This window comes from Alosa sapidissima, chromosome 21, assembly GCF_018492685.1.
Source record: "Alosa sapidissima isolate fAloSap1 chromosome 21, fAloSap1.pri, whole genome shotgun sequence".
In the NCBI taxonomy this organism is placed as follows: Eukaryota; Metazoa; Chordata; class Actinopteri; order Clupeiformes; family Clupeidae; genus Alosa; species Alosa sapidissima.
In genome coordinates this window covers 22811115-22838423 of record NC_055977.1, presented here as the reverse complement: position 1 = coordinate 22838423, position 27309 = coordinate 22811115, and the positions used below count along the sequence as shown (strand labels likewise).

Sequence of the window (27309 nt, the reverse complement as noted above, 5' to 3'; positions counted from 1 at the left end):
GGGCAGAGGCTGGCCCTCATCACAGCGTGGCTCGCCAATTACTGTCCCTCAGCGGTAATCCTGACATGATATCCGCCAGCTACAGCTACGGCACCCCCCATCCACCTCCCACGGCATCCACCCATCCCCACCCATCCCCACCCATCCCCACCCATCCCCACCACCTCGACTGATGCCACCTCCTCCTCCTCATCCTCCTCCTCTCTCTGCCTTTAGATATATCTGATAAAATTGCAGCACCCTGATTGCTGGAAAGAGGAGCCAGAGGAGGCTGACGTCTCAGGTGTGTGTGTGTGTGTGTGTGTGTGTGTGTGTGTGTGTGTGTGTGTGTGTGTGTGTGTGTGTGTGTGTATGTGTGTGTGTGTTTGTGTGGGTGGTGGTGGTGGTGGTGGTGGTGACGCTGGTGATGGGGGAGGTAATTGATTACATATGCCACTCTGAAAGCTTGGCCTTTTCTGAATCACAGTGCCATTTGCTGAAATGTAAATGATGCAAACATAGGCTGAAAGAAAAACGATGGAGGGACACACCGGGATGCAGAGCGAGAGAGAGAGAGAGAGAGAGAGTGATGGAATAAGAGAGAGAGAGACAGAGAGAGAGGGAGAAGGAGAGGGAGAGAGAGAGGGAGAGAAAGTGATGGAATAAGAGAGACAGAGAAAGAGGGAGAAAAAGAGGGAGAGAGAGAGGGAAACGGAGAGAGAGAAGGACTCTATCCACTGGAGCATTTACAATGAATTTCCTGTCTTTGCAGAATTCTGAGAGCTCTTCAAGGTCTCAGAAAATAACTCCAGCTGAATTGATAGTGACAAGGGAAGGTACCGGTGGCCAGTCTGCCCGGCACTGGCATGGCCAACAACGTGACCAATCTGTCATCAAGCTAGCCAAGCATCCTCTCTGCAATTCTAATATTTAACTTAACCATCCCTGTCAGGCCCAGAGACAAACAGCAATGGAGTGAAGAAGCACTTTCGCTGCTATGCCTGCTATCTCAAACACTAATATCCACCGTCTCAAAGCTTAGATATACACTGGAGATGTGTTGCCTTACTTGCTGTAGATAGGGGGCGTCTAACAGTGGTAAATCAACAACAAAGCCTGTTTAACATTACACATCACAGGGTACCATGACAATGCACAGTTGGCTGTGGCGGGCAGCCGTATGCTGTACCCAGGATCCATAATGGCCCTCAATCAGGGTACCACATGTGTGGCCAGGAGCCTGAGTGCCCAAGTCAAAAGCAACAATAGCAAAATCAGCAATAGAGCAGCCTTTGGGTTCACAAGCAGCATCACTAACAGAGCAGCCTTTCACTGGGTTATCAAGTACAGTAGGTACCCGCCTTGATTGTTGTGTCGTTAGAGAATCTTAAGCTCTCTGTTGAATACCGTTGTGTTGACTTCAAACAGGTATATCCATTTTGCCTAATTTACTCGTTTAAAAATCGTCAGTAGTCATAGTGGAACATAGGGTGTACGTTTATAATAAAGTATAGCATACATTGGCATTCTGACGGTCGCACAGAGGATCTACAATAGCCAGACCCAGACAGTGGACAGGCCACAGTGGATAGGAGGAATGAAGGTATGCTCTTTAAAGCCAGGGATGACGTCACTTAGCAGTAATGCATTCTCTCCACCTTTACATTTTAATGATGCTAGTCACATCTGCCTGAGATCAATACAGCCCAGTGGTTACGTGCAAAATAGGATTCATTCATTATTAGCAAATGACAGCACTTTGCATGTCCCTTAATCAGAGAATCTGTCTTAATTGCCAGGGCTCTAATTAAGACTGGTGGAGGTAGGAGATTGTGTGCAAGCACACAAACACACACACACACACACACACACACAGACACACATGCACACACACAAGACTGTGTGCACACACAGACTTCTGGAAAACATTTTGGCACTCTTCCCTACCTCACACTCCCTTCCCTACCTTACACACACACACACACACACACACACACAGACGGCGGCGTGGAAACTTCATCAACCTCCTGTACACCTGAGCGCCCAGGGAAGGCGTCGGGGCCTCTGCATCAGCTCACGGCTCAGGCGCCCGCGCCGGCCGGCCCGCCGCCTCATCAATCAGCCGTGCGGCGCCAGAGACGGATGGGCGGCCGCTGGGAGGCTGCGCGCGTCTCTCCATCAAACTGATGTTTTGAAAGTAAGTAATCAGTGTTCTCCACGGGCGCTCCTTTCAGTGGCGGAGAGCCCCTCCTCCTCCTCCTCGTACCCGCACACACACACACACACACACACACACACACGCGCGCACGCACACGCACACACACACACACACACACACACACACACACACACACACACTCACACACACACACACGTACACCCACACACACAAACACACACGAGCGAGCGCGCACGCACGCACGCACACACACACACACATACATACACACACTCACGCACACGTACACCCACACACACAAACACACACGAGCGTGCGTGCACGCACGCACACACACACACACATACACACACACGCGAGCGCACACACGCACACACTCACGCACGCACACACACACACACACACGCACCAAAAGCACTACCAACTCTACCTTTCCTAACTTCAACACTGTTTCTCTCTTTTTCTCTTTCTCTCTGTCAACAAGTCAAGGCCTCACCACTGCATTCTGGGAGCTATATTTCATCTCGGCGGGAGGGCGGAGTGGGTAGGACTAGGGTGACTGTCCGAACAGCAGGGCCCTCATTTGCCACGGGGGTTGTTTTGCTCACCAAAAATAGAGTGAAAGTAGACAAAAAAGTACAGAAAAAGTAGAAAAATATACTGTATCAGGAGTTACTCAGTCAGGTCTCCAGCACAGTTTAGTTCCGGTGGCATCCAGGATTATGTGTGGCTGCACTGGATAAATGGCTTTAAATGGCAATAAGCTCCATTTGCAGGGGCGATAAGATTTCATCCAAAACATTTAAGCTAATTGGCTACAGACAGTATATCATTTCAAAAGGCAATCCCTAGAAGTATTCTTCAAGGGTCACACCTATCAGATCCAGACAGATCGCCAATTGCTTACGCCTACTCAGAACCCTTAACTGTTAGCAGTCGTGGCTATTGTTAGGGGGGATAATATGCATTTGCAATGTGTTTTCCACAGCTGATGTGCCTATGTGAGTCTTATGCCTGGGAAGACTTGATGGTGTGACCGCTGATAATCTACATCTACAGAAGGGGTTTCACAGTCACACAAGCAAGGGCCTCGCAGTCCTGTTGTCATTACGCCACCGAGTGCTCACTGGCATCAGACCAGACTCTCCATTTTGTGTGTGTGTTTGTTTTTGTTTGTGTGTGTGTGTGTATGTGTGTGTGTGTGTTTGTGTGTGTGTGTGTGTGTATGTGTGTGTGAGTGAGTGAGTGAAAGAGGTCTGGGAAAAGCAGCGTAGCACGTGGGGAAATAAATGTACTCCCTAAACCTGCTAATGACTTCACGATGCTTTTATCCTGACTCATATTTCACCACAGCGTTGTATCAAAAACAACCCTCCCTCCCCCTTCCGAAGGCATTTAAACAGAACATGTTTTTCCTGTGAAAAATGACCACCATAAATGTGATTTAGCAGGTCGTACAGGCATTTCCTCACCTAATGTGATTTAGACCAGTTACCAACCAATACAGAGCTTCATATTAGACAGAAGAAAATAAGGTTCTGCCATATTTAGGTGGGTCTGTTTGTGCGTGAAGGGGAGGAGGGTGTTCGTAAAATCAAATGAAAAACTCATCAGTCCCAATATGTTGTTTGTTAGGTTGTGATATACTACCAGTGGAGAGATAATGATGTTTTTTTCCCTTCTTCTCTTTTCTCTACCTTTCCTCTTCCTCTCCCCTCTCTCACTCGCTCCCCTCTTCCTCTCCCCTCTCTCACTCGCTCCCTTCTTCCTCGGGGCTGGAGCTGCAGTGGCTCTGAAGTCGGGGGCCTTATGGTAATAAATCCGCTCTTAACCACCATTCATTTGTGCTATATGAGAGGGCTAATCCTTGACAGACTGCTGTTGTGTGATGAATTACATGCGGAGGCCTCTCTCTCTCTCTCTCTCTCTCTCTCTCTCTCTCTCCCTCCCTCCCTCCCTCCCTCCCCCCTCTCTTTCTCAGGTTGCTGGAGTTGAGCAGCCTGAGCCTCTCCGATTCCCCTTGGGAAGGCTGAGACAGGAAGGCCCATGAGACGGCAAGGCATGACAGCATGTATGATTACATATTATGGGGGGTGTGCATACTGTACGACATAATGAACAAACACGAGGGATGGCTGTGGAGGAGTGTGGAAGGACTGTGTCTGTATGTGTGTCTGTGTGTGTGTGTGTTTGTGTATATACATATGTATGAGAGACAAAGTGCCTGTAGAGAAAGTGAGAGAAAGAGCTGAGGGAGTTTGAGGGAAGCTGACTTTGCATGAGCTGAAATTCCCCCATAGGAGGATCATCGCTTTACACCTCCCACATGCATAATCCTATGCTCCTAGACTGTCAAATGCACATACAGACAACACACACACACACACACACACACACACACACACACACACACACACACACACACACACCACAAAAGACAATATGTAATGCATACATGTGTGAAAACTAAGCATCACCTCTGCCAGCTAGCATTGGCTATAATGTGAGCATCTAATGAATAAGGGGCAGGCTGTCAGAAGAGCCGTTGCAAAGCAGAGCAGTCCCATCATCAGAGTCAACAAATACGAGTGATCTGACAGACCCATGAAACAAAGGCTCAGTATGTCTTCATCATACTGCTCCACTTCATCTTATAGTCTATGAACACCTTGCATTCTCACTTACAAGGCATATAGTAGAAAAGTGCATTATAACAAATATATGGTTTCAATGCTGTCAAAATGCTCTCATAACGCTGTCTATAGACTAGGACAAGAATTCAAAATTGTGGACCCCTTTAAACCTTTCACCCAATTTTCCACATCAGTAACCAATTACTGCAGCAACTGCAGCAAGGCCTGCTACAATTTGCTGTCCCTCTTGGTATAAGCTCATGCAATAGTGCATGCAAAGAATTATCATTTGTCATCACAAATTATCACTAATATTTTTATAATGTACTTTTCATGGAGTGTGCCCTTTCAATGGCATTTGCAAACATGTGTGTTCCTAAGACATTTCCAGCAGCACAGAAAACAATGTTAAGCTAATGGTAACTTGTCTAATCCATTTTATTTCAAAGTACCTATTTTGGTTTTGAACGTTTTAACTGGAAACCCTCTAGGAACAGATTGAAAGGGTATATATATATCAGCATGTTCTCTAGCAGTGGGAACCATTAAAGTAAGTGCCAATAAGGAGACACTGAACCATGTGTGTTGTGGTACACCAATAAAACAAAGGCTTCAGAGGCTGACAACACTGACCTTCAAAGGCTACTTGAGTGGCACTTCAGTCAGCACACACCAGTCACCCAATGAGGCCCGTGCCGCCACCTAACCACTCACGGGCCTGGGTAAGCTGAGTCTAGATGGCTAGCCCTCTGATCTGCCCTGCAATAGCAGCAGAACACAGCCTCCTATATAACCCCCTCTCTCTCGGCCTCTGAATACAGCCTCCTATATAACCCCCACTCTCTCGGCCTCTAAATACAGCCTCCTATATCACCCCCTCTCTCTCGGCCTCTGACTCATGTGAAGAGGACAAGAACAGGAAGTGATCATACACACTTTTCTATACGTCCTTGTCATCATGGACACACTTTTTGTATATGTCTTTGTCATCACATATACACTTTTCTATACATCTTTGTCATTACATATAGGCCTACACCTTTTTTATACGTCTTTGTCATCACATACACTTCTGTAAATCTTTGTCAGCTGAATACTGGTAGAGAAGCCAACTGGTTTATTAATATGCCTTTCATTGTTTTGCCTTCATCCCTTTTGTGTGACAACATTCAATTACACACTTTCTCATACACATACACTCTTCTTCCTACGTCTACCTCTCCACCTCCTCTTCTTCTTATTCTCTCTCCCTCTCCCTCTCTCTCTCTCTCTTGCTCCCTTTCTTCAGGACTGCGTGCTGTAGCTGGGAGCCTCTGTGATGATTCCTGGTGTGACCCTCGTGGTGTCCTTTAGCTGAGAGCTCTCCCCTGCCTCTGATGCAGCATGGCCCGGCTAATAGGTGACCAGGCCACTCAAGCCAGTCAATCAAGGCCTTAGCAGATGACCTGGTCCTTTGCAGCATCCATCACAGCCACTAGGCAGTATGACTGACCAAGTGGACACTATGTCCTATATGGACAGGTAGAGGGGGCTGAATTATTGTTGTTCAATGCTACGCAATCAATTGAATTCAGTATAATTCAATTAAATTGTACTTATGCAAATATTGTGCAATTATAGTGCCATAATGCCTGTCTCAAAGTGCTTTACAGAGTGTAGGTTGAACATGAACCTTGATCAGGAATAAATAACTTCATGTGAATTCTATTCATATGCATGGTCTTTCATTACAAAATAGAGAGTTGGTCACATGGGCGGTCAGAGGGCAGTCTAAACACTTCACAACACCCTTCCATTTACTTAAGCCCTCGTGTTGACCAGTTTGAGAGGATATTGGTATATATTGAGAGGTCATTGATACCGTAATGCCAATTCCAATTCATTGATTTTTGGAATGGTCAAAGTACATTGCTTTGTTTATTCTGCCAAGCCTAAAGGGGGGGGGGGGGGCTACTGATAAGTCCACTTTAGGTCCAATTACACCAAATGGAGTGTAGTTGAAAGCCACTCCTAACTCTGCTAAGCTCTTGAAATTTCATGAGGCAATCCACTTAATATTACCCCAGGCTTCTGGATTCAAATGTCTGTTTTGCAGAGTGTAATAAATAGGAAAGGTCACTGCTGAAAATAGCATTGACATTCAGATGTATTTTTGGCAGTGTTGAACAATAAGCTTACAAGCCTACAAAACAATTCAGAAGTGGTTTTATTTGACAGAGTAAAGCCTTTGTTAAAGTTTGTAGATCGTGGGAACAAGGCTGCTGGATGCCTGTGGAGAGCAGTGAAAAGCCCACACTATCCCAGGAACCAACAAACCTTGGTTGAGTGGTCTATATATGATTATAGTTTAAAAGTTCAAAAGCCCCACTGTCCATCAAACATTCTGAAGTATATATGTAATACTTGTAATGTATAAGTATATATGTATATGTTATTATACATGTATGACAAGTATATATGTAATACTTGTCATACATGTATAATAAATGCATAATAACACAATAATGAATAAGAAGAGTAGTATACATAGACACGCCAAATATTCCAAGAGATTGGGATTAGGATTGGTTTATTCACTCCCTCACTCTCCATATCAAGATGGCATGTGGTGAGCGTTCTGGCGCATAATGGCTGCCGTGCATCACCCAGGTGGGTGCTACACATTGGGGGTGGTTAGTGAGGTCCCCCCTGCACTGTGAAGTGCTTTGAGTACCGAGAAAAGCGCTATGTAAATATAACATGTTGTTGTTGTATTATCAATTCAAAACAAGCCACTAGCATTAAAATATAAAATATAGTGTAGAGTGACACAAATTAATGTGGGACTTGTACAGATTGTTTAGAACAAAAGATTGAATCCTAAGGCCTTTTCAAACTGCCAAAATCGCCGCGATTTTATGTACCAGAATCGCGGAACGACTGTCCCTTTCACATAGACCGAGGCGGAATTTACTACCAAGCCCCCTAGACATTTTGCTGTGTGAATGGGTCAAGGCGGAAAGGGGAATCTGGGCAGGCATTTTAATGCTATGTCCAGCCCACCACAGGAGATTGCAAATAAATCTAACTGATCAAAAGCAGCAATAGCAGAGACAGCACATTATGTCAGTCTTTAAAATTCACAAAGTCTCCAGTCATTTAATGCCTGCTAGAGTTGACTGTAGCTCGGAATGCAATCGGTTGCCATAATAGGCTATCCTAAAATCCAGCGATAAAACAAAGCATGAACTCATGAGCGTCTGTCTGACCTATATGTATATCCTCTGATTGTAATGCTTACAGATATTAGCTTACACGCTACTTTTATTTTGTATTTGGCCTGTTATAAAATCATGTAGGCCTATTGAACAATTTAAACACATTGTGAACCCCAAAGTTGGAGACATATAGACATTACTGCAAATTTACAGGGGAATGCTTTACACCTTTGTGTTCGGTAAGGTCTGCTGTTTATTCTGATATATGGTTTGTCATGTGTTGAGGGAAAGTTCGCGAAGTATTCCACCAAGATGAATGGGTAGGGAGACGGGCGCAGAAAATATGATTAAATTAAAGTTACTTTTCTCGCGAACCGTTTATCACAACAACTAACCACTAACATCGTTTAAAAGCTGATAAAAAGCTCTTTCGTGTGATGGCTCACATGATGTACATTGCTTTAAATGCATTATCGCTTCACTACCCAACACGCGAACAAGAAAGTAAAGAAAAAAGAAACCAATGAGCTTATGTTGCGATTTCCGACAGGCCTAGAAAAAAGACAGCTATGGTAACCTAACAATTAGGATTTGCTTTGCCTACACTGCTGTTTGGTTGTCCCAAACTTGAGACGATCCATACTCGCATTTAACTGAATCTTATCAACCCGAACTGTGATGTTCCAAACAGAGTGACAGGATGCAATGCCTAATAATCTCACTGCCTTCGGCATAACTGCTAACAGTGCGCCTAAGCCTACTGTTAAACACCTGAAAAATATTAAGCTGTTTTATTTTCATGAAGAGCAGTAGGCCTACGCTTGAATGATTTATGATTGAATGGGACGTTGCGTTTTTAAGCGCCAGAACTGCTTATCACGTCGTGTGACAAAGTTTACACCAATCATCATCTTCTAATGTATCCTTATGTTGAGATGTCCATTCTCTTTGCCCTAGGCTATCATTTGTGTGCAAAGCATGTTTCAATTAAGACAGTACACAAGCTATTTTTATTGTTGTAATATTGAATGATTTCATGAATAAATTGTACGCACTGTGCGTACAGGATTACGGCTGGCGGCGCCACTGACCAAGGCCACAGTAGCCTGTGAACCTCTGATTTTCAAAGGGGAATCACGGCCAACAGCAGGGGGCAACTCTTCTCTACAATTTCCCTTCCAAATGACTTTTTATTGTCTGAAGACATCTATCGCAAGAATCTAACATTCTAAGCAACAGCAAAGCAAATGCAAGCTAACCAAAGTGCAGTCGGTTCTCCCGCCATGGTTTTGGAAATCACACACCTGCTGCATCTGAAGGCCCACGCATAATAAGGCCTATGACTATCACTCTACACGCCCCCTGTTGCACGTCACATTTTAATTTGCTAGCTGATCCTGCCTCCTGGCTCCCCAAAATGCCGCATCATATGAACAGATCAGCAGGCCGGCAAATTTTCACCTCGTTTTCAGACACACGTTGCGGCCAAAAGACGTCTTCTCTTCCTGCAAATTTAGCGTGATCTCTGTGTGAAAAGGCCTCTTGCTTAGTTGTTTTCTCAGAGGCTACTTTGTATTCCCACCACTGAGCTGGCCAGCCTTCATACGGCTCTTGTGGGTTCCGCTGGAACACCTCCTGCTCTGTGTGAGGTCATAGGGATTACATGTGTCTGTGGCCATATGGGGGGGGAGAGGAGGCCGGCTGTCAAGTGGAGCCGGCACCGAGGCCTGGTGGCCCCTGCTACGAGACCTGACAGGCCAGTCCTGGACCTCCCCGGGGGGGAAAGCTGTCGCTTGACCGCGTGGGGCCTTAACTGGGGCTTTAACCAACCGCTACACACACACACACACACACACACACACGCACAGAGTGGTCAGCCAAGTGGAGGGGACACTGTCTTGCCTCTGGGTAATCCCATGGCAAAGCCATGTTCTGCGCCAGCGGCTTGTGTGTATTGTTTGTCTTCCCCCCCCCACCATCATCTGCTGGAGCCTTATAGACTCACCCAAGCCCTGGGACTCCATGGCAAAGGCACCGCTACTTTTATTTTGTCGACGGAGGGTTGTTGGTGATGTGGTGGTGGTGGGGGATTTTTCCCTTCGCTGCTCTGGTGGTTAAAACACCAAGTGCTGGTGTTTGGATCAAGGCTAAACCTATGGAAAGGGATTACCGGGAGGGTAGCAGGCCGCGAGGGCTGGCGGATCAATCTTTCCACCGTCTGCTGACCACTCCATCCTGCCTTGACAGGCCTTGTTCTGAGGCAGAACAGTAAGGAACCTTGATAATGCCTCGAGATCAAAACGAGTCAATCATCAACATCACCCCAACATCGATCTCTTCTTCAGAAGTTTGCTACTGGCGTGTTGCTTAAATGTTTAATATCACCTTAAGTTAAAGAGAATTCAATTTACACAATCAGAGGCCCTGGATAACAAAACAGAGAGGCTTTCACCTTCCTCGAGGATCACTGTTCTCCACTTTGCTTATAATAGTGAGGTCTGTTTTGAATCAGGGGATGGAAGGTGATGCAGCATGCAGGTAAGCCTTGGAATGATCAAACTCCTTGCGCCAAGTGATATGATTGAAAGCACTGTCCCTCATTGTCAGCACCTGAATCATTGTTTCACACTGAGGTCCAGGAGACAACAACCTTCCGCTACAATCAATAGCCATAGCAATACTGTCAAAACATATCTTAATTCAGGTGGCTCGCAGCTGTCCGATGGATGGATCCGCAGTCGCCCCCCCACTCTCTTTTCTTCTCTCCGACTCTCTTTTTCTCTTTCACTCTCTCACTCTCTCTTTCTTTCTCTTTTTATCCCTCACCTCGGCGCGCCGCAGATTTAAAGAATGAGGGGCGCCAGAGGCAGCTGCCGCTCATTTGTAATATTCCGCTTGTTTCTCTCCCTCGCCTGTCACCTGCCGCACCCAGGCAGAGAGGCGGCCATTTCCCCTGCCTCGCTCCTGCCCGGACATGGCACGCAGCCCGAAGGTGGGGACACAAAGGAGTATGACAGATGTCGAGGCCAGAGCGGACTTTCTGAACGGTTCTTCGGCGTTTGGATGCTTTAGTCCGCTTGTTTTGGAGTCGGCTGCATTTTAGAATCCTTAACGAAGTGGTTTAATAACTTCAAGGCACTCAATTACTGGCTATGAGAAGGTGACACTTATGTGTGCAAATGTATGTGTATGCTTTTGTCTGTGTGTGTGTGTGTGTGTGTGTGTGTGTGTGTGTGTGTATTGGAAAGTGCCAGGAGGGAGTGTGTAATATACTAGTTGCTAATCTAGATGGTGGTGTGGAAAGGAAGGACTTTAGTGGGGAATTATTCAATCATTTCGCTGACATTGAGGAACGACTTGGTCATAAATCACCATGCTTTCTATAGGGCCTATCATTAGCATCGACTGCTATTTCCTAACATTAACTCAACAGCCCCAAGGCATCCATGCTCTTTGGTAAACACCCGGTTTATCAATATGGCCACAAAAAGGGGTGCGAGCCATGTGCATATCATTACATGGCTCTCACTTGTGCTCTCATCATCTTCAAGCCAATGTGTGATGGAAAAGTACTTAGGATACCAAACTGTTTTAATTGAGGCACAAATTGATTCATAATTGGTCAATTTTGCCATTAACCAGTCTTAATGAGTGAGAATATTAGTGCACAACCAGTGCAATCTAACAAGCTAATGTAATTTTTCACACACATTTGCAAAGGAATTCTATGAGGAAATGAACCGGCGGTTTTCAATAGACACATTTCGGGTCCTTACATAAAGTGCAGTGGAATCCGTTCTGTAAACATGGCAATGGTGGAAGGGAACTTGCCATGGCATATTCATAGCATTGGATTTATGAAAATGAAAATATATTCGTATTATTATGTATGAAAAGATATTCTGTAAACTGCCTGCAGTCTATGTGGTGAAACAGCAGGGGTAAATATAGCTAATGTATACACAAGCTTGGGGCCCAGGAGTTTACTTATAAGGACATGTATGCCTAGAGACACTGGTCATCCTAAGTAGTTGTTCAGCAGGATCAGAGGTCATTAGAAGGAAAATACCTAGGCACATACTGTACTGTATGAACTTCCTAATGTGGTAAAAGACGACACAGGAGATATTTTCTATTCTGAGTTCACACAAACAAGTGACAACATGTGAAGGTATAAGAACTATGTACAGAGAGTCAGAAGTAGCTTGCTTCGCGAACCAATGCTCTGGAATGCATTAAAGCCATCATCTGCAGTATTCATCTACGTTGTTTGGAATTCTTTTGAGTTTGTATTATTTGATTACAAAAAGCCACCACAACATGAAGAAAAGGCATATATGTTGCGGCAGAGGAAAAACAATGGCATTATGGTTCTATTCTGAATTGCCCAGAAGACCGTTTCACTCTCCCAGGATCTGTGCCCACCGTAAACATTGTAAACAACATGGAGTCCCAAGTCAAACAGAGGGTTTCGGCACAGAGCTGCCAAATCTTGCCAACACAAAACCTGCCAAAATTCCAGCTATTACACTGCTCGCAAAAAAAGAGAAAGCAAACAGTGAATGGCTGGCCTTAATTAATTAAAAGGAGTATTTTTTTTTTTAGTTTAAACCTTTTTTTATATTTAATCTGCTTCTCAACCTCTTCAGCTAGACCCCCATCATCAAGAGATTTATCATGACTGGCGCTATTTGGCAGAATATGAAAGGAGTTGTCTCTCATAAAAGCACACACCGTTATGCATGCATGCATACACATGCACACAAACAGCCACATATACTACGGACTTGATGAACATGATGAACAATTTAATAATGCAAGACATGCATGCTTTGCAAACGTGGCACCCTCACAAGTCACAACTGGATGTGGGACTGAATCTGTTTGGGGTTCATGTGGTGAGTGCCATCAAGTCAGTGGTACAATAGAGATGTAGCAGTAGTCAGATAGTGGATATTTAATGGAGAAAATAGTGATAGGGCAGTCGTGGCCTACTGGTTAGCACTTCGGACCTGTAACCGGAGGGTTGCCGGTTCGAACGCCGACCAGTAGGCACGGCTAAAGTGTCCTTGAGCAAGGCACCTAACCCCTCACTGCTCCCCGAGCGCCGCTGTTGATGCAGGCAGCTCACTGCGCCGGGCATTAGTGTGTGCTTCACCTCACTGTGTGTGTTTCACTAATTCACGGATTGGGATAAATGCAGAGAGCAAATTTTCCTCACGGGATCAAAAGAGTATATATACTTATACTTATACTTACTTATAAAGCCAACATGCATGAAGCATTGTGTCCTCTTTTGGAAAAGGACATCTGGCCAAAAGTTCAATAAATTGTCTAGTAGGGAATACCACAGGACAAATATATCTGTGATATGCACATAAATACAACAAATATATGGCTTCCACATGTTTTACCAAATGTTACTTGAGTGTCATGCCATTCAAAACAAAATCAATGCACAAGCTTAAGTGCGTGTGTGTATGAGTATGTATGTGTGTGTGAGCCTGTGTGTGTGTGTGTGTACAGTATGTGCGTGTGAGTGTGTGTGTTCACAGATGATATCAGGTCTTCCAAGGACATGGAAATGGACTTGAACTGACAGCTGCCCAGCAAGTTTGTGCTGCAAGCCTCTGTGATTAGTCCCATTCAAGAGGCCATCTGTGGACTGGGTACTGCAGCGGCACCACCACCACCAGACCCACTCTCTCTATCACTCTATTCTCTCTCTTTCTCTCTCTCTCTCTATCACTATCTGTCTCTCATTCTTTATCTCTTTCTATCTGTCTCTCTCTGTGTGCTCACAGCGTCCTGCTCCACCATCTGATGTGCCACTCTGATGCGGACCAGTTGTCCATTTACACACACACACACACGCGCGCGCACGCACGCACGCACGCACGCACGCACGCACGCACACACATTCCTATACACAATAGTACACAGAAATCCAGGCATACATATGGCCATGCATGCAGACATGCGTAGATGCTCTCTAGCTCTCTATCTCTCTCTCTCTCTCTCTCTCTCTCTCCCTATCTCTCTTTCTCTTTATCTATCTTGTGCTCTCTCTTTCTCTTTCTCTCTCACATACAAATGTGTACACACACACGCGCACACACACACAGCCACATACACAGCTTTTGCCGATAATGACAAGAACATTTGTCAGCCCTAGCCATATGCCCATGTGCACTACATGATCAGAGACGGAAAAATGTTCCTGATCAAAATGTTTCATTCGTTGCTCTCCATACTTCTGTTTTGCACCCTCCCATGAGTAATGAATGGCCAGAGAGAGAGACAGAGAAAGAGACAGAGAAAGAGAAAATAAGAGAAAGAAAGACGGTGAAAGAGAGGCTTGAAGAGCGAGAAAGGCAGAAATCAAACACCTAGCACGCACCTGCCTCCAATCCCACTGTGTTGTGTTGAGGTGTGTGGTGTGGTGCGGTGTGGTGTGGAGTGGAGGGCTGTGCAGGCACGGTGTGGTATTTATACTGAGTCCCACCACGCCTGTCTGAGCAGCAGCCATTTTCCCTCTCCTTCCCTCTCCTTCTCCCCCTCGCTCTCTCATTCTTTCACTCTCTTGCCGAACAACTCTCACACACTTTTTCCTCGCTTTCCATATCTCTCTTTCTCTCATTTCCCTTTTTTCTTAAGGCTTCGCCTCTCTCCCTCCCTCTCTCTCCCTCCCTCTCTCCCTCTCTCTCTCTCTCTCTCTCTCTCTCTCTCTCTCTCTCTCTCTCTCTCTCTCTGTCACAGCCTGAACCAATAACTCTCACATGGCTCCAAATGAAATCCATTCCCCTGACTGAGTGGCCGTGTCGTGTGGCTTGTGTGCACGCGTCCTCCCTGCCGCTGGTAGGCACAGAAGCAATCAGAGAAGGGAAGCCAGGGTGCTGATTTTATTATTTCAGGAGTGGGATGGGGGGATAGGGGGTGGGGGTGTGTGTGTGTAGAGATGCATCTAGCCGGTGGCTATGCAGGGCACTTTAGGGGGGGAAAGTGGTGCCACACAACAAGAATTTCTAACTGCTCACCAGGTTCCTCTGAGCTAGGAAGAGGGCTGGTGACGACAATTCTATGGCAGAATTAAAGTAAGACGGGATGCTTTGTGAGGGAGAGCGACATGCCGAGGAACAACATAATGCTGGGGTGCCATTTGCAAAGTAAGTGCTGTGTAAAGACCTGAGGCTAACACAATGCTAAGCAGGCACCTGACATAAAGAACTGTCAGTTCAGTTCTAAACAAATGATTTGGAGAAATGCTACAAGCCCGTCTCCACATCTATGTGTACAGTATGTGAGCATTGTACAGTGGTGGATAGAAGTCAGCCGAGGAGTGTGTGATCAATATCAGAATGGCCTGGAGGGGTCACGGTGAGCATGAAGCCGAGTGTCATGGGGTCAGAAAAACATCTGCAGCCTGATGGAGGTGTCGCGATCCTTCAGACCTCCTCACCCCTCCCTGAGAGCTAACTCGGGGTCAGGTACAGCGCCGCACAGAAAATACATCCCAGATGACGGCTCTTACTCTCCTTCTCTCCATCTCTCTCTCTTTCTCCTACTCTCTCTCTCTCTCTAGCTGTCACTCACTTCTTGCCTTTCTCTAAATCAGAGTGGAAGCTGAGAAGCATCTAGAATATTCAGTTGTGTGCTTTACATTTTTCAACTCCTCTCGATGCAAAGGCATTTTAAGTGCAACCCTGGGCAGCCATGCTAAGTGTGCCGTACAGTAATGGGGAATTATGTGTGCATAAATGTCATATTTGGATCACCTCATGCAATTTACATGGTGGAGAAGTCTCTGCCAAATGTAGTTGGGCACTGCAGAATCCTGGCCTTGCGGCATGGAAACTCCCCCCCCATTTCATGTTGATTACAATAAATGCGTTTTTGTGCTGTTGTTTGGTTTTGTGTCTTTCTCTAGCGCCAGCGCAGGCTACATGCGATCTGGCTCGGAGCGAGGCTGGCACGAGACCCAGTGCAAAAGGTTCCCTGATAAACAAGGCCCCTGGCTTCGCTACGGTTATTGCTTTGGCTGGAACGTGTGGGGTGAGTGCGAGACAACGGGACTGTGGTGCATTCAACCCTGAGGTGGCATTTGTATGCATGTAAGTATGTATATACTGTATGCATGCATGTGTGCGTGGGTCTGACAGCATGCGTGCCCCCAAATCTGAATGCAAATTGATACATAATGGCGGTGGTAGTGTAGTGGTTAAGGAGCTGGGCTAGCGTGCAGTAGTAGTGTAGTGGTTAAGGAGCTGGGCTAGTGTGCATTAGTAGTGTAGTGGTTAAGGAGCTGGGCTAGCGTGCAGTAGCCTGAAAGTTGTCGGTTCAATTCCCGGCTTCCACCGTTGTGCCCTTGAGCAAGGCACTTAACCCAAAAGTTGCACAAAAGTTGCCAAATGAAAGTGTCTGCTAAATGTAATGTAATGTAATGTAATGTAATGTACCATAATGTATATACAATGGCATAGTGCATGTGTGCATCCATGTTTCGGTATATGCTTATCTGAACAAATATCAATCAGTTGTGTGTGTAGATATCCACATGCATTTTTCATACTGTTGATGCCTTCAGCTCTGCTCTGACCAAAACAGAATGATACAATTGTGAGGCCAGGAGGAGAGTCAGGGCTATCAGTGTCCTTCTAATTACACCTGAGGCCGATAGAAGAGGAGAAGGAGGCTCTGGAGATTATAGCCTGGGAGAGGGGGATGAGAGCAGAGGAAGCGTGGGGGCACTCTCTGGGGTGACCAGGGGGTGGTGGGGTGGAGTGGGGGCGGGTGGGTGGGGGTCCTTCTGAAGGACACAGGACCTGGAGTCGCGGCCACGGCAGCGGCAGCTCTCCTGCCAAACGAGGCTGCTGTCCAGCCTCCTTATCTCCCCTCCCTGGCACCCCTGACAGGCGTTGGTCGCCTGCCACCTCCACTTTAGCCATCCCACCCCCCGTCACACACACACACAGACACCACACCAGCCCCCCCCCCCCCCCCTCTCCACTCCTGATGGCTGTGCGGACGCTGATAAATGCCCTGGCTCCGGACATCCCGCGCCAATTGAATGTCACAAGTTTGAGTGGTGCACTTTCCCTTTCGACTAACCACTTTCAGGTATAGGAAGGACAGAAACTTTAATGGATTTTCCACATAGCTTTCTCTCTGTGTGTGTGTGTGTGTGTGTGTGTGTGTGTGTGTGTGTGTGTGTGTGTGTGTGTGTGGTGTGTGTGTTTATGTGTGTAATATGTGTGTCTGTGTGAGTATATGTGCGTGCTCTCCCATCAGTTTGTGTTTAAAAGTATGAATGCGCTTTAAGCAGGCAGAGAGATAAGCAGCCTGTTAGTAATCAGCGTGCGTGCGAGGAGCAAGTGTCGGCAGGAGAGTTGGTGAAAGTACGGGATGCGGGGGCCCAAGTGTGTGCTCAAGCATGTGTGTGCTCATGTGTGCGTGGGCATCCATGTGCGAGCCCTTCTCACACACCAGACTGAAGGGTGTTTGGAACAACAACAGCACACAGCAGCCGAGTACAAAGTGTTTTTCAGCTGCACAAACAGAGAGACACACACACGCACACACAGACACAGACACAGACACAGACACAGACACAGACACAGACACAGACACAGACACAGACACAGACACAGACACAGACACAGACACACACACACACACACACACACACACACACACACACACACACACACACACACACACACACACACATGAATGAGCACGCTCGTGAGCATACATGCGATGCATGCCCTGTGTTTGCGTGAGTTTGTCTGTCACTTCTTCTGTGTGTTAATGAATCTGTATGTATGTGCGTGTGTGTGTGTGTGTGTGTGTGTCCAATCAAGGAAGGAGTATGAGACATAACCCTTGGATTGGAGCAGTCCAAGGTCACAGTGGAGAATGTTCCTGATCGGGATGCTGTCTCCATCCTGGCTCTAGATTTCCCTGAAGTGCGCGTCCAGTAGCGTGCCAGCCAAATTGATTGGAACGTGGAATGCATAACATTTGTCACGATAGTTGCTCAATTCCCAGCTTCGTCGCGAGGGGAGTTGTTTCTCCTCTCTTTCCCAGCCTCCCAGTCTAAGCCAAAGGAGGCATCACAGATGTGCACAAATCATATGCAACCCTGTCTCCCCACTTTCTCTCTCTCACACACACACACACACACACACACAGACCGTGCAGGGGATGTGAAGTGGCAGTTCTCTCTAATGGGATGTTTATGGCAGGATTTGCAAGTAAATGCGGGTGCATGAAACACTGGCACTGCCTGGCACGTCATCCGGGGGCCGCTGGATAAGATATCCTAATGCACAGTCACGGAGCAACCAGCGTCCATCCTCCCCACCCACACACCCACACACACCCACACACACACACACACACACACACATACACACACCAAACTCAGAAACTGGATAGATGCAGAGGGGAGGAAAGGAGAGGAGAAAAGAGGAGAAAAAATAAATTGTGGAGTAACAGCTACATTCATAATCTCCCCCAAAAAGGGATTAGATCTCCGAAATTGGCCCCGGGTCAAGCGCTTCCACAAGCAGACGTGTGGGGGGAAGAGAGGTCTGACCGCAGCCATGTCACATTTCGCCCATTAGGAGCCTTGCTGTCTGGAGCTCTCGGAGGGCACTCCGGGGCTTGTTTAGAGGCCGGGCTAATTGTCTTTGTCCTGCCGCTTTTGGTAAGGATAGCGCTGCCTGGCTCTGTGCGCGGCTGTTACCGTTGGCAACATGGCGGCAAGCAGACTTTCCCTGCAGGTGTTTTGAAGGGCTCTTTCCAGCTGTAGTCCACATTTTCAGGGTCATTGGTAGAGAAAGAGAGAGAGGGAGAGAGACAGAGAGACAGAGAGAGAGAGAGAGAGAGAGAGAGAGAGAGAATGAAAGAGTGTGAAAATGAGAGTGGAGGAAAACAGTCTAGACTTCCTCCTCCCTCATTCACAGGAGAGTGGAGAAGAGCCACATGTAATCATCCCCAAATGTGACACTCCACCTAGTGTGGTTGGTGCCTGAGGGATATTGTGCTCTAAGTCAGCCCTAATGAATCCACACTGACTTTATAACCAAAAAAGAGCTGGAGTGTCTGAGTAGGCGGTTTTACTCACCGACTCTCTATTTTACCAGCTGCTGGTCAAATTCCAAAATGTCGGGTTTGACTACAGGCTTAAAAGAACCACACCACAACACTAAATCAGGTCCAGCACATGTTGCCTTGCTATTGGTCTTGTATGCAGTTGATCCAGGTCCAAGCGTAAATTATTCTTCTACAGGAGCCATAATGTCAGTGCAAGAGTATGGTGAAGGTTTGGCACAGGAATAATATGCCTTATTTTAGACATATTGTCTAAGAGAACAACATCACTATTGGAATCCCAAAGTTACCAAAGGAGGCATCTGGGCCATATTTGTTTTTCCACAACGGTGCTACACAAACACATATCATTACTGTAGAGTTGAGAGCATCTTTTTTCTGTTTTAAATGCTGAATCCTTACATCTACATCAAAGAGCCAGACCAAGTAAGACCTTCTCTATCTGGTCAACACCTTTCCCCTCCTCTGCTTGAAGAGATTATTCATCTCCAATCTCGCAAACACCCCTGCCGCCCACACATCCTGGTTGAAAATGAAATTTCACATTTCAACATCTGTTGATTCTGATCTAGTTATTAATGTGGGCAGGAATGCTGCTCTGCCTTTTCTGATCTAAGACTTTGTGACAGCAATGAAAAAGGTTGCAGAACAAAACACTGAATGCAGAAACAGAGACTAACAGGATGCTTGGCCTTGTGTGAGCAAAAGAACTGAGCACTCACACTCCACACATACACATCACCAGTAATCCTTTGTGACTTTTACTACACATAAAATATAGTGTGGCCATTGGATGGCGTAATGGTTAAATCAGTAGACCAGTGATCTTGAAATATGGTGGCTGGACAGGTGAGTTGCTGGATCGAAACTCAGCCAGACAGAGATTTTAGTAGTTGTCCCTTCAAATTTATGTTTTATTTTAGCCAGGGAGGACGTATTTCAGGTGCTGGGATTCTGGGTCGGACAACTTTAATAGTTGTCAGATTTAGAAGCAACATTAGTGTGGAGCTACTAACCAAATTTAAGTTGTTAAACCTCAAGCTATATGGATTTATGGGTCACAAGTGAGATTACAGATTAAGCTATAGAGCCAATGGGTTACTAATTGTGACAGTCTTACATTGAAAACGTACAATGTAAACTTCAGAACCCTGGACAGCAGCAACAACTCTTTGACCAAACTTTGACAGTTCAAAACAACACTATAAATTTCAGTACCATGGATAGTTCCAAACTGGTAAAATAGCACATGGCATGGAATTATGCCATTTCAAATCTGGTGTAATTGCATACTGTATGGCATGGAGTTATGCCATTTCAAATCTGGTGTAATTGCATACTGTATGGCATGGAGTTATGGTCAAATAGCAGTGCCATTATCCCTCCAGCATCTGGTTTGCTTGTGACTGTTCATTGAATAACTCCTGATGCATTGCCAACATATGCACCAGAAAAGCATTGGCCAATGGGGGGGATGTGAACTGTTCGACTCTTTGAATCCCCTTTGATTGCCACGTCACCCAGACTTGACCCTGCTAATCATGGTCAATATGCCTGACACTCACAAATGATCCGGGCGGACAGGCGTGCTCTAACCCCATCACCGCCAATCAGCAGCAGGGAGAATGCTAATTGAGGCTAATGCTGACCTACTGTACACCAACATGTGTCTCATATGTCTAGCCGGTTAGATGACAACCTCTGACCACTACATGTCTGCGTGTGTTACCTAACAGGGCTGGGTTCATAATGTCCCGTCTATCTGCTTGGTCCGCAGTGCTAGCTAGCATTAGTCATAAAGCATGATGCATGATCATGAAGCATGATCCATAAACCTCTACACCTTTAGCCTCTCCTGTCCAGTCCCGTCCAGCTCACAGCACAGCACAGCGCAACCTGAGCCAGCCCATTGCCTGAGCCATTACAGTAGGGGCACATTTAAATCATCCCTGGGCATGTTTTCCCTTTTGCACGCTTTTCTGGCCAGCGCCAGTCATTCTCCACAGCACATTTGCCTGCAGAGCTTGTCTGTGGATGATCTAAGGACCTGTTCCCAGGGCCAGCCAGGCGCCCTGCCTGCCCACAATGAGGTCAGATGGGCCGGGGGAAAAAAGGCTGGTGGATCTCTTCAGAGGGCAGACAGAGCTAGGCAAAACACACACACACACACACACATAAACACACATAAACACACACACACACAAACACACACACAGGCACACACGCACGCATGCACACACACACACATGCACACACACACACACACACACACACACACACACACACACACACACGCACACAAACACACACACACACACAAACACACATAAACACACAGACACGCACGCATGCACACACACACACGCGCACACACACACACGCACACACACACATACACACACGCACGCGCACACACACACACACACACACACACACACACAATCCATTGTAATGTCTACCCTATGGTTCCCTTTCATATCAGTCTGTGGTCTGAGTGCTCCTCTCCCCTCCTTTCCTTCCTTTCCCTGGAAAGAGAGGAGCCGGAGAGAGCCAGAGACAATGGTATGATTCCCGCATGACTGCTTTCTCATCTACTCTCTCAATGCCTCTCTTCTCCCCCCCCCCCCCCCCCTCTCTCTCTCTTTCAGCATTGTGACATCTCTTCTGTGATTGCTTTTGTAGTAGAGCTGATGGGAGAGTTCTGCCCTCACTTCTCTTCATATTTCAGAAAGCCCTTTTTTCTCTCCATACATGGAGTCCGATCTGTCTTACCACTCTGTGATACAGAAGCAGTGGTGCTGTAGTGGGTAGGCTAGTCATGGCATCATTCATGGCTGTGTTGGGATGGTTGGAGCAACCTTTTGGAAACAATGCACTGTGTGGCATTCTTTGAAATTTATCACCACGAAAACATTCCCCGTCACGCTCAGGCATGCGTTCGGTGATCAAAAGTGTGCTTTGTCGTTTATAACTCTCACTTGGTGCAGCCTAATAAATGCAGTTCTCTGAACTGATAGTTCACAGCATTGAACCAAATCATCTTCTGGCTTCACACCCAATTTCACCTTAGAGTAACTGTCATTGTTTTATGATGTTTGCTCTCCATCAGAAGCTCCCAAATCCACATTACGATGAATGGGCTTCTATTCAACTCCTCATTGCCACGGCCAGCTTCATAGCACCCCATTAACACTTAATGTGGCCGGTTAAGTGATGATGGCAATAAATTTGTAAAATGAAGAGGAGAAACCCAACCAAAAAAAAATCTATCTTTAAAACATATACCTGGAGTAAACAATCCCTAACAGCATCAGACTCTTAAACAGATCTGGGCCGGAACAGTGCCGGATCAGGGCTATTTGAGGCTCACCTGCATTCTGAGATACACTACTGTGCTCGTGTCATGCTATTACAGTAGTGTTCTATTAGTGAGGCCATGTTATCATCAGTTGGTGATGTTCAATGAAATGCAGACACAATGCAGATACAGAAGTCAATTCAGGGTAAAATGTGTGTTTATGTGATGATGCCAATTCAGGTATGATAAATACTGCGTCAAATGAAGAAGCACAGCATGCTGTTTGTGCCACTGGCATAGGTGCTGTTTACGCTGCGCTCATGAAGGTAAAAATCTGCCCCACTGTCTCTAATATGAAAGACATTCTAATGTACACACACACACACACACACACACGCACACACACACAGAGAGAGAGAGAGAGAGAGAGAGAGAGCCACAAGCACAAAGACCAGCTACTTCAGTAAATAAGCAGACAAAATGAAAGCACACTGAGTCTAACACAAAGGGTGGGCAGATCCGCCTACTGAAGCCATCATTTGTGCACGGGCAAGGAGCATTCAGCCAGGCACTCTTTAAAGGGGCTTCCTCCAGTCTCCTCTGCCTGGCTAATTTAATTGGCTTATTCATTTTATGGCAAGGTTCCAGAGCAGTGAAAGACAGGCAAAAAAGAAAGAGAGAGAGAAAGACAGATGAAGTTTGTAGGCAAGAGAAAATAAAGAAAATGAAAGGATGAGAGAAGAGAGAGGTTTGGAGAAAGTCAGTTATAAGATGGAAAAGTATTAATTACTGAATGTGTGAAAGCATATTTAAGAGCAAGGACATACAGAGTCATTGACATGAAGCAGCACTCTTGTATAGCAGTCTTGCTTCTTGAAGTTTGTAATTATGTGCTTTTTTGTATTTGTACTTATAATGACTTATACATTTTAAATATACATAACCTTTCAAATATGCAAATAATACTGTATATAACCTTTCAAATATGCAGGTGAGATTAGTGAAGCCAAATATATATGATTAAGTGAATGAGTGCATAACAGACAGAGAGAGAGGGAGAGAGAGAGAGACAGAGAGACAGAGACACAGAGAGAGAGACAGAGAGAGAGAGGGCTACTTTAGCTAGTTTGGGAGCCACGGTGTTTCCCATTTCAGTGTCTGGCAGTCATATTGTGCTAAAAGAACCCCTTTCATTTAAACACATAATTGACCATGAAAGGTCAGAAGAGTGGCAGCTTGCAGATTGCTTAGTGGATGGCATAAATCAGACATTTATGCAACAATGCAATTGCCATTTAAAATTGCGGCCAGTTTGTGGTACTTGGAACTTTTGACAGAACACAAACAAAAACTCAGTGGATAGTATAAAAATGGCATGGGCATGAATGTAGTCTAGTCTAGTCTCAAAACAAGGGAAGGCGAGACATCAAGGTGATTGTTGCTGTGCTAAAGTAATAGTCTAGTGCCCTGTGAATAAACAGTGTTGACATCTGAGACCAGTAAATCTAAAGGCCTCATAATGAAAGTGAATGGAAGCTCTTCCTCTTCTGATATACTTTTACCAGATAAAGACGTTTCTATCAAATCTGAACACAAATGCCATTTGTCACACACCTGCTCTGACATGAAAAATGCCAGGAAGTGACAAGCTGATTACAATTACAATTAGAGGAGGTTAGCTGTAATAAAGATGGCTCAAAACCTGGCTAAAAACAATGGTTTTGTGGTTGAACTTGCATGCTGTATATATTTACAAGAGATGTTACAAGCAACCTGAAGGAGCCGCGAGAGCTAATAGCTCTAGGAGACAGAGCAATAATTATCCATCCTTGCTCATCAACAGTGGCAAATTGGTTTACAGGAATGGCGATGGGAATCGATGGACTAATTTGAGCACAATCAATAACAGACAGAGATGAAATACTATTATGATGGTCACATTAGAAAATATTAGCCACTTCCAATATGACTAATGCTAACATCTATTTCCTCGATTTCTCTGTGATGGGGAGCATGCAGGTACGTGTGTGAGAACACACAGAAGACAAAACACATACTACGGTATAGTCCACAGCACAATAGAAAACTGAACACTGCATGCAATGCAAACAAAACACAACTAACTCACGCTGGACTTCTAACAGGTGCAAAGTGTTGGAGCTATGCATGTAGTTCACAATTAGTAACCCCACAACACAGTATTGTTTGAGTGGGAGATGAGAAAGCAACCTGTTTTAATGTGTGTACCAGCAACTATATGGCTCAGCAACAACTCTAGTGAAGATTCAGGACTTTGGGACATCAGAATGAGCTACATGAGAACACAACCCTGATATGACGGAGGCAGCCTTGGGTGGGGTGGGGGTGGGTGGGGCCCCTGGCAGAGAAGGGTGATAGAGTGGTTGGGTTGGTGGGCTTTAAAAAAAAAAAAGACTCACCAAATTGTTGGCGGCTCCGATCCTTCCACCTCCAAGTAGTCGTACTTTTCCTCTGTCTGGAAGTCTGTAAAAATTACGGAAATGGTGTCTCCGGGATCAGCAAGTATGGTCCACGTACAGTCCGCATTATTGTAATATTCACTCGGGAAATTGGGACTTGATATGATGCCACTTGAACCCCTCAGAGTATCACCACATGTGTCCTCAGCTGTCAATCAAACATGGAAAAACTTCTGTTAGGAATCGGGATTCTACTACACAAACGTATACAGCAGGAAATGACAGCTGAGTCTTTTTGCTTTAGAGATGGCCACACAGTTATTCTGTGTTCCTTTGTATGTTTGTTTTTTGTATACATTCCATTTACATGTATACAGTCATTTACACTTACAGTGTCTAGGTCAGATTGGCTTTGAGGCTGTTACAACAGTCCACTGTTTTGCTGGTGAAATCCCTGCACTTTATGACATTTTCTCTATTTATATCAAATGACTTTTAAGTCATATTTCATTTTATCTTTTATTTCTCCTCCCCCTGTGCAGTAATATGAAAACAGGGTTGCAAGTGGAATTGAGTCGCCAATTTTTCATTTATCCAGTACTCACTGGAGTTAGATGGAACTGACTTTCGGTATTTTCTCTTTTTTCACGTTATGGAGAGCTAGTGGCTTATTATGAAGCTCTCCAGAGCTAGAGGCCATCTCTCATCTGTGCCATCAGTTTTAATGGGCTCCACCAACATAAGGTTCTCGTGAGGAAGACAAAAAAAAAGGTCCCAGCTGCATTTCCCAACAGACTTAGAGCTTAGCTCTTGTCTTATCTTTTTCAAAGTCTCCAATTCAACTCGAGAGAGCAATCTTAGTTTATTTCTTTATTTTCTTTTTGAATTTACAAGACTGAAATTTTCTTAGTAAATCATAATGAATTTCAGATTTTTGGATACATTATAATGTACAGATAAAGACACATGGACTAGTCTGTGCACACATGATAAATTATATACATATAATTTATACAACTCAGCATACGTCCATATGTACATACAGTCGCATGGCATTGTGCACAGTACCTGCGTGCATGTACATAGGACATATACCGTGAAAAAGTGTAAAGTGTTTCTCACAAGTGAGAATCACTTTAGTGTAAGACTTAGACATTGAACATTCAGTAACAGTAAACAGGAATAAACAGTATACAGACACACACAGAGTATACAAACACACATGGGCATGGGCCATTACAGGGGTCATGCCAATGTGGTAAAGATTTGACAGTGGACATAAAATCTAGTCACAGAGGAATACAGTTATACACTCAATCATGCACAAGCACCCACAGGGCCACACACAATACCCACACAAACACACACACTGTGCCAGTCTTTAACACCCAAACCTCCCACAAACACACAGTTTCATACAGCAAACTAAAACATTGTCACATTCCACCTCCTGCCAAGGCACACTCTCGATGACAGCTAACACTCGCATGCTTCTGCGTGAGTGGGAATATGAGCTAGGCTGGTTTAACTATGCACTCTCACTAGGTTAAAAAATAAAGTCCCCAAAAAGGAACAACTTTTGTAGTCGCAATCTCACAACATCAGTAAAATCAAGACACAGAATGTCTAATGTCACTTAGCACATGACGCGATTGACACCATTTCCATCATTTCCATTAGGTAAAATGAGTCAAGATGAGAACATTAAAAATAAATGGAGGGTAGAGTACAAGGGCTGATCGAACATTAATGTCCTTTGCACTCCTTTCTGGAGACTACTGCTTCCCTTTTGTTTACTGTACAGTGTAGCATACGACTACGTTCTCCTGACTTGAATTCCAAGGCAGTGTAACCAAGATGCCATTCAATCCCGACCAGTGTAAGAAACAGAACAGAAATCCTAACAGCATGCTTTGTTGACTTTGATGTTAATGCTAGAGGCACTAAATGCTACGCTAAAAGTCTAGAGCTGTGCGTTAAACATGATAGGACCATGCCTGTTATTGAGCGATGAACATTGAGTGGAGAGTATTTTATTGTGTGTACACAAATTGACACAACAGACAGAAGAGAAAAACGCTCCGAGCACTAATGGAATTGCTGATGTGCCATTTGGCTTCTTTTAGGAGGAATAACTCCCCCCCCCCCCCCCCAAAAAAAAGCCTGTGCGACCGCTCAAGGCATTTAGCTGAGCCAAATGAAATGTGACAGCACTATCAAGTCACACACTCACATTATAATACATTGACTCTTAAGTGTTGTCCGGCTACTGATAGAGAAGAGGAGGAAGACAGTGATTTCACTAGCTCTGCCCTGACATTAGCATTGTATTGCAACGGCACACGTCTGCTGGACTATGATAAATTCCCTTTAGGAAACATTCTTGTCAGTCATTTGTAAATCAATGCTGCATTTCCATGTTTCGGGTAGCGGCGGCCGAGCACCAGGAGGAGAGAGGGAGAGCTGGAGT

The 27309-nt window shown here is 45.4% G+C and overlaps 1 protein-coding gene across 1 annotated transcript in view; it reads right to left on the bottom strand.

Moving 5' to 3' along the window:
- csmd3b (CUB and Sushi multiple domains 3b) overlaps positions 1-27309 on the bottom strand; it is a 387713-nt gene that overhangs the window by 220436 nt on the left and 139968 nt on the right. The window contains 1 exon segment of the mRNA XM_042077517.1: positions 24840-25047. Within this exon segment, the coding sequence (XP_041933451.1) occupies positions 24840-25047 (208 nt within the window).